This window comes from Trichomycterus rosablanca, chromosome 14 (genome assembly GCF_030014385.1).
Source record: "Trichomycterus rosablanca isolate fTriRos1 chromosome 14, fTriRos1.hap1, whole genome shotgun sequence".
Classification (NCBI taxonomy): domain Eukaryota; kingdom Metazoa; phylum Chordata; class Actinopteri; order Siluriformes; family Trichomycteridae; genus Trichomycterus; species Trichomycterus rosablanca.
Window position 1 is genome coordinate 9,475,458 of NC_086001.1, and position 15,350 is coordinate 9,490,807.

Here is a 15,350-nt window from a genome sequence, read left to right on the forward strand (position 1 = left end):
CAAGCTCACTGGACTGCCCGAGAACTGTCCATCAACATGCAACCACACACAAGCCTAAGATGTGCAATGCCCTTTCTTATTTTATTTAATTAAATGATAACAATAAACAACAACAACAATAATACGTATTATTATTATTAATAACAATATTAATAGTTTGTGTCTTTCTCATATTGTGGTCAGAATTTTTTTGGCTTGGATTTGAGGTTCTTAAGGTGTCCAGTCATTATTGGTGAGATTGCTGTACTTCTCACGATTAACTTCCCAGATAACCTGACAGAATTTGAAGAATTTGGTAAAAAGAGTTAAAACAAAAATACGTTTATGTGCATCATGAATTGAAATTAATTTGAATGACTATTGCCTGTAATATCTGGGAAAGGTGGCTTTAACAAGTACTGAACAAAAACAAATAATAATTATTATTATTATAAATGGTTCAGTTTTTGAAATTGTAATTTTTTTTGTAACATTTTTTTGTGTTTTTGTCTTTACTAAGAAATCCCAAAAAGGATTTTTGGGTAAAACAGTGATAATAAACTAATTAACTGGTAACAGACATGGTGTCATGGAATTGAAATTCCTAGCCGCTAATGATTGGTATTTATATTGAGAGCTGTGGATATCACACACACATCAGCACCGTGCTGAATTTTGACTGCCCTGTTTGCAGCAACTTATAATGTCGTCACGTCTGATTCTGCAGCCTGAATTCTTTACGCTTTAAAGAATCAAAATGCACTAAACGTTAAAAATCATTATGCATCAATATGATTAAAATAATAAACAATAAATTATGTTAATAGAATGTTAAAAACAAGGAAAGTATTATAGTTTATATAACTGAAATAATTAGAAGTCAATTATTGTGTTTATATCATTTAAATAGAAACAAAATTATTGTACATTTATATAAATTAAACATTAGCAACAACATTATTGTGTTTATGTAATTTAAATAATAACAACAATGTTATACATTTATATAATTTAAACAATAACAAGAACATTATTAAATGGTTATATAATTAAAAAATAAATAATGAATTTGTGTTAATATAATTTAAATAATAACAAGGAAACTATTATGTGTTTATATAATTTAAATAATAACAGAAATGTTATTTAAGCAATAGAACACGAGAGGGAGTGTGTTATCGTGAATAACATCTCGGCTGTGATTCGGTCGCAGATTGCAGTGCCGTAGTGTCGTAGATCATCACAGCCGTGATGTTATTCGCGATAACGCACGACCTCAAGTGTTCTATTGCTTTTATACAACAGTTTTTACAAAATAAAGAAAGAAAATCAAAGAAGCCCTGAATTTCATAATAAATATGCTTTAATATTGACAATACCTTCCACCAAAAAGTAGTTCCACAACGAATATAAAGTTTAACACTACAAAGCAGACATCCCAAGTTGCAAAAACTCAGGGAGGTAAGAACAAGAAGAAGAAGAAGGCAAGAACCTCAGAAGAGAAAAAAATGAAACAAAAAACATCTTGCACACACCAAAGGATTATGGGTGATAACAGATCTTTTAGGAGCTGCTAACTGGGCTATTAAGCTAACTGTTCGCATTACAAACACATTAATGTTCCCTACATAGTGCACTAGATTGTGTATCGGATAACGCATTCATGTTCACTACATAGTGCACTAGACAATATATTAGACAATTGATTTATGTTCCCTACACAGTGCGCTAGATTGTATATCAGATAACGGATTTAAAACGTGAACGGGAAATAAGGTCGGTGTCGCCTGCGTGCGCGTTTGTGTGCATGAAGCTTGTCGTTACTGGCAACGCGTCAGCGGAGTAATACAGTTGTGGTGTGAAAAGGCCGTGCTGTTGTCACGAATATCAGCACGGTTAGAACGCTTCTCAACCAATCAGATTGTAAGGTCGGAACTAACTGTTGTATAAACATTTATATATTATAGATTTATATAATTGAAAGAATAACAAGGAAATTATTTAGGGGTTTTATAATTAAAAAATAAACAAGGAATTATATCTTTATATAATTTAGATAAAAGAGAATTATGTGCTTATATTAGTCAAACAGTAACAAGAAAATGAATTTGCACTTATATACTTAAAAAATACAAAATTGTTATACCTTTATATCTTTTAAATAAAAAAGAAATGATTATGCATTTTTATAATTCAAACAGTAACAAGAAAATTATTTTGTACTTATATACTTATAATAATAAATAATAATTGTTAATAATAACACCATTAATATACTTTTATATAATTTAAAATATGTACATTTTATACATTTATGTAATTTAAATAATAATGAGGCAATTATTATATGTTTATATAATTTAAAAACAAACATGCACAAATAATAAATAATATTTATATTACAATATCATTATACACATCACTTTTTAAAATATTTTTAGGTGTTTTAGTCACATCCACTGCTAACAGTTGTATTATATCATCTATACAAAGCAAACACTTTACAATTTAGTACAACAGTTTGGGGAAGGGTCCATAACCGTTTCATCATGATTGCACCCCTGTGCATATGTGAGGTTCAAGAAGGCACAGTTTGAGCATTAAACAACTTTGGGATGAATTGGAACATCAGTTTCAGACCTTCTTGTTCAACTTTAGTGTCTGACCACAGACGTTTGCACAGACACATTTTATTATGTAAGTGGAGGCTGTTATAGCTGCAAAGAAAGGACTCTAATTGTTTCGGGAGGATATGTTGTAACAAGCTTATGGTCAGGTATCCACATACTTTGGGGCATATAGTCTCTCTCTCTCTCTCTCTCTCTCTCTCTCTCTCTCTCTCTCTCTCAGCGTGTCAGTAATATCAGGGCAGTATTGATTTTCTCCTTTGACTTGAAGCCGTTAGCACTGAGTCTCTGGGTCGTGTGTGTGTGTGTGTGTGTGTGTGTGTGTGTGTGTGTGAGTGTGAGTGTGTGTGTGTGTGTGTGTGTGATAGATGGTGCTCTCTGTGCTGCAGTAATTACCCTCCTGCTCATTTATTTCAGCACTTTCACCATTTACCAAAAAAATCTCCTTTATCTTAGTGCCACAGAGAGACAGCTTTCTGCAGCGACAGCACAAGCCAGCAGAGAGACACATAAAACTAATCCCTGTGTTCTGACTCCCGCTTCCTATCTCTGCTACTCGTCCTCTTTTTAGATGACCTTTTTTTCTTTATGTTCTGCTTTCACTCCATATAACACTTTTACACTTCCAACTCTTTTTTTCTTTTTGCCTTGTGTTTTCTTTCTTTTTCTTATCTTTTTATTTATTTAACATTTAGCTTAAACTTTTCTTTCTTTCTTTTTCTTTTTTTCTTTCTGTCTGTCTGTCTTTCTTTCTCTTTCTTCCTGAGCTTTTCTTTCTTTCTTTCATTCTGTTTTTCTTTCTTTCTGTTTTTCTTTCTTTCTTTCTGTTTTCTGTCTGTATGTCTGTCTTTCTTTCTGTTTTTCTTTCTTTCTGTTTTTCTTTTGTTCTTTGTTTCTTTCTTTCTGTTTTTCTTTCTTTGTTTTTCTTTCTTTTTTCTTTCTGTCTGTATGTCTGTCTCTCTTTCTGTTTTTCTTTCTTTGTCTTTCTTTCTTTCTGTTTTTCTTTCTTTCTGTTTTTCTTTCTTTGTTTTTCTTTCTTTTTTTCTTTCTGTCTGTATGTCTGTCTCTCTGTTTTTCTTTCTTTGTTTTTCTTTCTTTTTTCTTACTTTCTTTCTTTCTGTCTGTCTATATGTCTCTTTCTTTCTGTTTTTCTTTCTTTGTTTTTCTTTCTCTTTTTCTTACTTTCTTTCTTTTTTCTTTCTTTTTTCTTTTCTTTCTGTTTTTCTTTCTTTTCTTGCTTTTTCTTATTTTTTTTTCTTTTTGTTTGTCTTTTACTTTCCTTTTTTCTTTGTATGTATGTATGTATGTATGTATGTATGTATATATATATATTAATCTTGTCCTTTCCTGTGTTGTACTTTTCTTTTCTTGTCCTGTCCTTGTGTGTTTTTCATTGGTCTGCTTTTAAACAACACTCACATGAAGATCCCTGTAATAAACATAAGTCAGAAATGCACACCAGCGCAGTGAGTAAATTAGCTGCTACACTCGAGGCTTTTGTGTTAGGGCTGTGTATAATCACTCTTAATAGGAGGGAGTACGATATCAAACCACTGTTAATTAAACCTCATTTACATTGTGTGCAAGCAGCGGTAAGAAATGTGTCTGACAGGTTGGAGGGGATCAGTGGAGTAAGGATTTAGCTTTTATACAGCAGTGTCAAGGATCCAAGTAGAGTTACGGTGTTATAATAACTAACAACGTATTATTGCACACAGAAATGTTTGATTTAATAGAGAGAATCAATTGTGCTTCTACATTTTTTATATATATTTTATTTATGGCATTTAGCAGATGCTATTATTCAAATCGACTTATCTGTAAGTGTCTGTATACTGTGCAAGCAGTTGAGGCAATGGTGGGGCTTGAATCGTGACCTTCTGATTTCCAGTCTAGTACCTTAACCTATAAGCTATCTCTGCTTTTCAAAGATTTTATTATATTTTATTATATTTTTATTTATATTTTTTGTCATGGTCCATGTTAAAAAACTATAGAAAATAATTTGTGTCCTATTTTTTTAGATCATCTTTGTTCAACAAAGTAGTTTTATTTCATTCCTCCAGCAAAAAAACACATTACATTTAAAATGATTTTTACTTAAGTGTTTTTAATCAGTCTTTGTTATTAGTATTTTTTCAGTCTGACAGGAGAACACCTAGTGACGTTGATTAATACACAAAAATTCACATTTAAAAACTATTATGCAAAAAATGCCCTTATCAATCCAGTCTGAGATCGTGAAGTAAAATAAAATCATTCATTCCGCTATATTCATCATTTTTCGGAGGCGCGTGACCCCGGTTCCACCCTTACAAAGCGCATTAGGAGCTGCAGGATTAACATACACTGGCACGTGCGCAAAGTACGCCGGGCTCTTCCCAGCAAACATCAGTGTGACAGATTATTCCGGTCATCTATTCAATTCCCACAAACACACGGTTTATGCAAATCAAAAGAAATAATCTGCCGAGATATGGAGCGGTCCGAGGCGTGGCGTTAATGAGAAAAGGCGCGAATAACCCCCCCCCCCTCCCTGTCGGTCTTGCTCCGTCTGCCGCGCAATCGCTCGACAAGTGGGGAGAAAGTGATGTATGAAAGCCTGGCGCTGCCGAAAGGTCATATCGCTGTCGTTTAAATAGTAATCTACAGGGCCAGAAATGAACTCCTGCACAGTATCTCCTCAGAATACATCCAGACAAGCCATGACACACTCGAGATGAGAGCAGCTTTAGAGAAAAGCATCATTATTCACGAGGGGCGGCGTGCTCCATGTGTAAATGTGGCCTTTCTCTCCTCAGGGCTCGGTGTTTGTGCTAATGGTGCATGTAGCACACGAGACTGATTGATGGACATCGTTTTGTCCTTGTGTCAATATGTGAGCTTTTTTTCTTTGCTGGGTGAAATGTAGCTATTAAAATAATACTTCAGCATTCTGAACCCACCTCTGTTTACCACAGCTGTAGCACATCTGCAGTGACCATGGACAACAATTTCGAGACTTGTGTGGACGTAACATAAATTAACCGAAGGGCTAATCAATGCCATGATGTCTGTTTATGGTAGAACCTTACAGCGGGCATTTGTTTACACTAATGATATAAAGCAGGGATGTCCAAACTGCAGCCTGTTACTGTTTCCGAAACAGCTCACGAGGTATTTTAGAAATAAAATTAAAGATGGTCTGAAAGATGGTGCCAGTGATAGCTCAGTGGTTAAGGTACCGGACTAGTAAACAGAAGGTTCCCGGTTCAAGCCCCGCCACCACCAAGTTGTCACTGTTGGGTCCCTGAGCAAGGCCCTTAACCCTCAATTGCTCATCGTGTTCCGCTCATTGTGTAAGTCGCTTTGGATAAAAGCGTCTGCTAAATGCTGAAAATGTAAATGTAAATATTAAGCAAGTTTTTTTTTTTTAAATGCTTGAACTGTTTGAACTTTGGGTGTCGCCGTTGCATAAAACAAATCTAAAACCCCATCTCCCCATCTTCTTCTCCTTGACTCAAAACATTAACGTTAACGTTACCTACACTAATGTTCTCGGGTTTTTGGATAAACACGGCGGCTCCAAAGAAATGAAAACTAGACAACGAATGGAGAAGATTTCAGGCATGCTGGGAAAATATTTTAGTACTTTTTTCACTGAGTTCAGAGGGGAGTGGGTATGTTTAATTTTAAGAATAATAATAATCTTCACATTAGGATTATAAACTGGTGAGTGAAATCGGTAAAGTCTTAGATTACACAGCACTGTCAAAGATAGATCATTATTCACTTAAATAAAAAGGAAGTGGAATTGTTAATAATCTAGTAGGTGTATGGTACTAAATTCAGTGTTTACTACTAACATAGTGGTAACTTCTGTTTTACTACTAACATGATGTTAACATGTTTTCACTACTAACATAGTACTAACTTCTATTTTTACTAGTAACACAGTACTAATGACTGTTTTTTTTTTACTAATAACATAGTAATAACTTTTATTTTGACTAGTAATGTGGTCCCAACATGGTAGTAACATGTTTTTACCACTAACATAGTACTAACCTCAGTTTTCACTAGTAACATAATACTGACTTTAGTTTTTGCTGATATCATAGTACTAACTTCTTCAGGACACCTGTCTATATGCATATAGTTTAAGCTAGTGACACATTTTTGACATCTCTGTGATTGTAACATAGTAGTCTGTGTATAATTGTGGCATTTAAAGGTCATCTGTAGCACTGACAATAGTTTGTTGACAATAGTAGCATAGCATGAGCATCTGTTTACACTTGTTGTATAGTTCAGACCTCTGTTTACACAAAAAAAGCAGATATTTTTACACTACTAACGTAGTACAGGCATCTGTTTACACTAGGAACATTGTTATAAACCTTGTGCTAATACTAGGTAGGACCACTCGGTGATCTCCTACTTTTAGTTCTGTTTTTATGAATTCCACAAGGTGGAGTGGGCGGCACGGTGGCTAAGTGGGTAGCACTGTCGCCTCACAGCAAGAAGGTCCTGGGTTCGATCCCCAGGTAGGGGCGGTCCGAGTCCTTTCTGTGTGGAGTTTGCATGTTCTCCCCGTGTCTGCGTGGGTTTACTACGGGTGCTCCGGTTTCCTCCCACAGTCCAAAGACATGCAAGTGAGGTGAATTGGAGACACTAAATTGTCCATGACTGTGTTCAATATAACCTTGTGAACTGAAGAACCTTGTGTAATGAGTAACTACCGTTCCTGTCATGAATGTAACCAAAGTGTAAAACATGACGTTAAAATCCTAATAAACAAACAAACAAGGTGTAGTAGCATGATACTAACATCTGTTTTTACTTGTAACATAGTACTAACTTCTGTTATCACTAATGACATAGTACTTTTGTTTTAACTACTAACATGGTAGTAACCTCGGTTTTCACTAGTGACATGGTTCTAACTTCTGTTTACCCTAGTAAAATAGTAATAACCTGTTTTTATGAGTGACACTACTAATCTCTGTTTTCACTAGTAACAGTACTAACTTCTTTTTTCACTCTTAACTTGTTTTTACTACTAACATAATACTAACTTCAGTTTTCACTAGTGACAGTACTAACTTCTGTATACACTAGTAACATAGTAATAACCTGTTTTTACTAGTAATATGGTACTAACTTAGATTTTCACCAGTAACATAGTACTAACCTCTTTTCACTTTTAACATAGTACTTATTTCTGTTTTTACCAGTAACATGGTACTAACCTCTATTTACTCTAACATCAAAACAGTACTAACGTGTTCATGTACATGTACATGTAACATATTAATAACATCAGTTGTCATTATAACTGTACTTACTTTTGTTTTTACTAGTAACATAATATGGACATCTATTTTTACTAGTAACATAGTACTGAATTCTGTTTTTCAAAATGAGTCATAACAACATGTATTTTTACATGTTAACTAGTGCAGACATGAATACTAGTACAGGATTAACAATGTGATTAATGTTGAGAGTTTACACTGAGGTTGTGCTAATGCTGTCTCTTCCTCTTTGACTCACTAGATGTCTTTATTGGTGATGTACGTGTATTTAGTGTCACTTTACCGCTATCACACATTTAATAATAACAAAGTACATTCAAACTGTGTGTATGTGTGTGTGTATGTCATAACTCTGAATCACAATTTATGAACCAATCGGTTTAAAACGTCTTTTAGCCTTTAAACTGCTTTTTTGTTCCGCTCATTTAGCAGTAATTCGATCCTGCGTTCCTGTAAATGCTCTCTGAGGAACCCAGGAATCTTTCTTCTCTTTGAACGTTCTTTTTCTTTTCCTTTTATTCCTCTGTTCCCTCCGTTCAGATAAATCAGTAATTAATAGCCATCATTAGCTGGGGTTTTGAAGTACCACAAACCACCAGATTTTGTTTTCTTTCTTCTTCTTTTAAGATGTGTAGAGTCTCTGGTGTGGTTGTGTGTGGTTCGCAGTGATATGCTTTGTTTCTAGCGTGTTGGTTTTTTTGGGGTGGGATCCAGTGCTACCCTGCTCCATGTTTCCTATTCTGATGAATTATGTAACATGCTAATATGCACCAGAGTAAACGATAGCTTTAATTCTGCACTACAAGATATCGGATGTTTGAATTTTTTGGTAACACTTTACTTGAAACCTTGTCAAGACGAGGACATAAAAACGTCACAAACGTATCCTGCCATATGCGGTTATAATGGGTCATAACAGTTGATGTCAGCTGTAACAGTGCTATGTTACCAGCCAGTGCTACGTTCCCGCCATGAATGAAGCCATCTGGCTTCTACATAAAGCCGTAACACACTTTGAGGAACATTATACACTCCGGAGTATTCCGTCACTGCTCGTGCTGGTGCCTCGACCAGACCAGAGGTGCTGTTGAAATGGGTGGAAGGTAAGGTTGGGTGGAAGGTGATTCCCTTGCCAACCTTCCCTCCCTCGCTCAGATGCTAAGTTAAATTTGTAAATCAGCTGACCGGATTGGTTGGAGTCTATAAGACCCAAACCCAGATCTCTGCAGTCGTGGGATATTGTGATACACTCCTGCACAACCCATTAAATATCACTGGGCATCTTCTTATCCCAACCACCAACACCTACTTCACATTCCAAAGCAAAAACAGACTTTTTGTCATATCCAATTCCCAAATTGTAATTTTCTCTGCCGCTCCCCATGCCCAATCTGACCCAGGAGAGCTGCAGACCATCATGCACCCTCTGACACACAGTTGCCGAGCTTTTCTTTATATCCGGCAGAGACAGAGGGTCACTCAGAAAGCGGCATCATGTATGGAAAGTCACACAAAGCGACTTACAGTACTTACAGTAACAGTTAAGCGATTGATTGTTAAGGGCCTTGCTCAAGGGCCCAACAGCAGCAACCTGGCAGTGGTGGGGCTTGAACCAGCAATTTTCTGATTACTAGGCCAGTAGCTTAACCACTAGGCTACGGCTACACTACCATCTCTATTGCAGGCGTCTCGACCTGCAGCAGAAGCTGCAGTCGCAGCAGTAATAAGGAACCCCCTCAACCACCCTCCTGTCAGACACAGCCATTTGTGTCTGTGTAGGCGCCAGGCCGGTTGACAGCACATCTGAGATTCAAACACGGATCTCAGCGGTAGTGGGCTAGCTCAGTAGACCTCTGCACCACTGAGCGGCAACATTAGCCAACTTTTTAATCACCTGACCAATCAGAACAGATTTTAGGAAGCTAGTAAAGTAGAAGCAAAACAAATGCTAACGTGTCTGTAAGGAGATTTATGATTTTTTTTTTTTTTAAAGATGTTTGGGACCAAATTAAATGAGCACTTAGCATATCTGATTATTGGTTTTGCCTTTTATAATTATACTCTTTACAACAGTGGTCACCAACCACCGGGCCGCGGACCGGTACCGGTCCGTGGGCTTTTTATTACCAATGAATTTTTATTATTAATGAATAATTAAAGATCGCTAGAAAAGCAGCTTTCACTGGTTCTATTTCGGGTGTTATTGTCTTATTGTCACCCCTAAGTTGGAGCAGCGTCTCGTTGCAGCGAAAAAGCTCATTTTACGTCGTTTGTGAGCAATATTATTAAATCCTCCTTTTTCATTTGCGTAAAGTTCAAGTGCTTCACGTTTGCAGGTTCATTTGCACTATGAGGCGGTCCTAGCAATCCTACGGCAATTAAGTTAGCAGTCGGTTAGTCAAGATGTCCACAATGTTGAAGTCTAAAGCAGCTAAAAACATGACTCGGGTAACTGAGTTTGGAAAACTTCCAGCCAATTCTGTGGACACAGAGGGGGCATGTCAAAACACGGATGAGTATTTTTGTATTTGAGGCAGAGCCTCGCACCATCGATGGATGTTCCAGGTTTACATTCAACTGATATAAATGGACAAATAAAAACAAGGAAAAAATTACTTAAACATAATACTGATCATGCCATAAATAACACAATCAAGTGTCATGTAACTTAAATAAATAAATACATTTAACCATTAACGTAGGCTGTGCTGTGTATTGTAGCTTCCATTTATTCTATCATTTAATTTATGAGTGTAATTTAATGACTGCCCTGAAATGTGGCACTTTTCTTTAAAAATCCATGAATCCATGAATGAGGTCCATGAAATTAAGCACATCTTCCCGTGAATTTAGTAGGGCCCTAATAATAAGTGCATAGTAGATGATATAATATTGGCTGACCCTTATGTACAGGTTTGTAAGAGAACAAACAAGCACAGTGTTGAAGAACAAACGTCTTTTAAATGGACTCATTTTAACCCGAATAGAAAAGCAAGGTCAATAACCCTTGACATTTGTGGTATTTTGGAGTCGTAACAGTGTAGTGAGGTCTACAGAGGGTTAAAAGAGTAAAGTGAGAGAGGCAGAAGAAAGAGCGTTTAAGAAGGGTTATTCTGATTTATATGACCTGAGTAGGGAGGCCCAGCTGTACGATAAAACTTCTTCTCACTTCTACTAAGCGGAGTGGACTTGAGGATTTATATTTCACCCAAAACGCCCTTAAATCAACGTGTACACACAAACCCATTGCTATAACTATTCAAATATTTAAACACTTTCATGTTGGCTGTGTTTCAAATCTTGGCGTTTGGTAAAAGACTTCTTGCTGTAATTTATTCGGTCATTAAGAAAACGTGCGCTTTGGGATAGAACGCATGGAAACTGTGTAGGCTTCTAGCTAATGGCCTAATTAGTGGTAAGCGTATATAATGAGACTCTACATACAGTTCAGCTGAAAATTAAAGTTCACTAGAGGTCTATAGAGAACATATAGAGACTTAGATTATTTAATTTGGGGTGAGGAAAGTTCTGGAATGTCATTTACACTTCTGGCATGTCGTCCAAATTCCTTGTTAGTGATTGTTATGATTACAGCTTCTGACTTCTTAGTGTTTCCCATATATCTATACAAGTGTTATTATCATATTTATCACAGATATTTACCTTCACTAATATTCTATATCTGTTTGTCTGTATCTATTTCTGTCTGTCTATTTATCTATCTGTCTCTTTGTATGTATGTCTGTCTATCTATCTATCTATCTATCTATCTATCTATCTATCTATCTATCTATCTATCTATCTATCTATCTATCTATCTATCTATTATCCATCCATCCATCCATCCATCCATCCATCCATCCATCCATCTATGTCTGCCTGTGTGTGTATGTCTGTCTGTCTGTTTTTCTATCTACATGTCTGTCTGTCTTTCGGTCTGTTCATCTGTCTGTCTGCCTATTTATCTGTCTGTCTGTTTGTCTTTCTCTCTGTCTGTGTGTCTGTCTCTATCTGTCTATGTATCTATGTATCTATCTAGTTATCTAATTAACTAACTAGGCTAGTTTACCCTACTTCACCCATCAAAAGGTACAGGAACAGTGGTCAAGAAAATCCAAAATTTTAGCTGTTAAGGGGAAATTGGTTCACGTCTGATATGATCTGTATCTGCTACTGAAACATGGGTGATACTGACCTCAGTCAAGCAAGCTTTACCTCATCATAGACATGCTGCTGTTCAGAAAAGCTGTGCATTTTTAAATTGATAAACAAGTTCAAACTTTAAGATGCTGATTTTTGATTAGTGTTTTTTTCCTTACGTAGCAGCTTCTGTAACAGCCTATAAAAAATAAAGGATTTAATAAAGCCAGTGAGGGTATAAAACTGCTACACGAGAATGCATATCTCAGTATTATATACATTATTGTTGTTGATAGTATTACACACAGTCTTATAGTTAATTGGGAAACTCTTGAATGAATTATTACTAATTGTTCTCTAATGGTACTAGTTGATGGATATTCTTGCAAAAAATTATTTGCTTTCTCAGTATGAAACATTTATGTATTTATGAGTTTGTCATTTTGCTTGAAGTTATTTTAGCTGAAAATAAATTTCCCTTTTGCACCAATTACAAAAATGATTCCATTATTTTACCGTGTGTACCTCACACAGGCTAATTTACAGAATGAGCTGAAGGCAAAATTCCTTCCTCAGGAGACCAACACAACATAAATATTTAAAAAATATTATCTTAATTAAAGTGTGTGCATGTGGATGGAGGAATAAGTTATAAACGGGTGTTCATTACACCTCCACATTTTTACAGTCTCGTGTGTGAGTGTTAAAATGCAGCTTTTGAAAGCCACTACAAATCATGTATACTAAAGGATTTGAATGGTTAATGTAAGGTCAATCAAATGGAAGGTCTTTAAACTAAAATACTGGATTCACTAATCGTGAGCAGGAGAAAAGCTTTCCTGCCATTTTATTCATCAGGGAAACATGAGTAGACAAATAATCCATTATCTGGTGTCCAACAGGTTGAAAATCAGCTTATTCTGCTTATAAAATGAATATGAAAATGTTGTATGTTGTTGAATGTATATTGGTAATGTCTGACCAGTCAACATTATATACATCAAGCTCTTCTCTAGCAGTTCCTGGTGTGTCTGCAGAAAACTTTGGTTTATTAGAGAGAGAGAGAGAGAGAGAGAGAAAGTAAGTAAGAGTGTGTGTGTGTGTGTGTGTGTGTGTGTGTGTAAGTGTGAGAGAGAGAGAGAATGATTTAGTGAGGCTCTGTAGTAAAGGAGTGCAAATTGGAAAGATGAATGGCTGAGTGTTCGGGTGTGTGTAATTCATTTGTGTAATGCTGAGCAACTCTTTACCGTGGTCTGAAACTGTGTGTGTGTGTGTGTGTGTGTGTGTGTGTGTGTGTGTGTGTGTGTGTGTGTGTGTGTGTGTGTGTGTGTGTGTCGAATGTATTAGGCTCACCTTCACTAACCACATAGGCCAAGGTTACGGTGTCAAGGCTGTTAGTGTGTTTGTGTGTGTGTGTGTGTGGCAAATGACAAATGGCAAGTCAAAAATTCACATCAGTGTTTAATCCAAAATGCTGCAAAAACAGAATTATTTCTTACTATAGACGCATCAAAGCTATAATTGCCAACAGCAATGTAATATTAATGTTGTTACCTTGTGGGGTCTGTGAGCTGTGAGCCAAAACATTAGAACCAGCCCCTAAAAATGTGCATGGCAATGCCTATTATGGTCAGGGATATATTAAATGCTGGGCTGATGGTAGTTAGGCAGCACATATGATCAGGCATAAAGACCTGAGTGGCTTTAATAAGTGAGTGTACCCACAGACAGCGGTCTGATGAGGACCAAGCCAGGAACCATAGACGGGTTGTTGGGTGGAAAGGACTCAATCGAGGGGCCAAACAGATGGCGTGTCTAACATTTTATCCTTCTGTGTCTTTCCCTCAGTAAACAATGTTTTTGGCGCTTGGACTTTTGGGAGGATGATCTGAGAAGGCGTCGCCGTTTCGTCAGGAACCCGTTGGGGTCGACACACTCGGGGGCCACGCTCAGATCTGCGGCCGAACGTGGTAAGAACAGACTTTATGTATGTATGTATTGTGTCACATGCTGCATTTAAATTTATGCCAAGTAATGATCCACGAAAGTCAGCTGCCCTTATGATGTCTTTATAACAGGACAGACATGTTGTGTGTTAAATTCATATACGTTGCCTTGGGGTAAAAAATCCCCCTTAATGCCCTTAAAGCTTTTAGTTCACATACATGATTGTCAAGCCTGAGATTAGTATTAATTTGACTACAGAAGTCTGTTAAAAACTAAATCTATTATTTTATTTATGTCTAATGAGCTAGCCCATCATTGCGAAGTGTTGACTGTGGGTCATAGTGGTGCTACCAGCCTGGTTGGGCACTTGGGCACTGTTGTTGTGTCAACAAAGGGAAGACTGGATAAAGAAAAGCCTGCGGCTGCAACTTCGGGACCCTCTGCCTGGTGCCAGAATGCCAGCAATAGAAAGAGTGGCATAGACATATAGAGGATGTGGTAAAACTTTATGTAGGAAGTACATAAAGAGTACTACCAGTATTTATACAAGTAAAACATTTTTTTTTTTGCCCCCCCCCCCCCAGTTTTCCCTCCCAATCTAGTCGTATCCAACCACCCTATGGTGGCATTATGCTTCCTCTCTACTGATGTTGACCCCCACTCTGACCGAGAAGAACCGTGACTCACACACACCCCCTCCAGCAGCCGACTGCATTTTAAAATGTATCTGTAGGAATTTGTGCCCATGAAGTCAAAAGAAAGCCGACCTGGCTTGTAATCATCATACAAATTCATACCAAAGGTGTTTATTGGGTTTGAGGTCAGGGCTCTGTGCAGGTCACTGGAAGTCCCTCAACACTAAACTCTTAAACCGAGTCTTTATAGACTTTGTGCACACTTTGTCCTGCCAGAACATCAAAGAACCACGCCCGAAGTGTTACCACACAGTTAGAAACATGTCTTTTTATAAGATTGATTTTATAACTGGGTGTTGCTGATACACCTGAAATTAGTCAGTAAGACACGAGGGGCAGAACATTTTGAGTATACAGTCTGAATGTAGCCTGCAGTGTGAATGTAGCCTGAAATTAATAAAGAAGCTAACATTAGTGCAGGTCTGTTCAGTGGTAGGCTGGAGGAACTTTATTCTCGCTCACACATTCCCGCTACACAGCTGTAAAAATTAGCGTAAAACTTGTAAAACTTTTATAGAGTCACAACACTCAGTAAAAAACCCTAAATACATAATTCACACTAATTATATTTCACCACTTTATTAACTAGGCAAGCAAAACCTGGTGTGAAGTTGCTCTTCCCATCATGCATTTCTCCTTTACTTGAAATGATTTGTATTATCATT

At 36.8% G+C, this 15,350-nt stretch overlaps 1 protein-coding gene across 1 annotated transcript in view; it reads left to right on the top strand.

Moving 5' to 3' along the window:
* lrba (LPS-responsive vesicle trafficking, beach and anchor containing) overlaps window positions 1–15,350 on the top strand; it is a 244,934-nt gene that overhangs the window by 118,496 nt on the left and 111,088 nt on the right. The window contains exon 37 of the mRNA XM_063009084.1: window positions 13,892–14,013. Coding sequence (XP_062865154.1) covers window positions 13,892–14,013 — 122 coding nt within the window. The remainder of the gene's footprint in view (window positions 1–13,891; window positions 14,014–15,350) is intronic.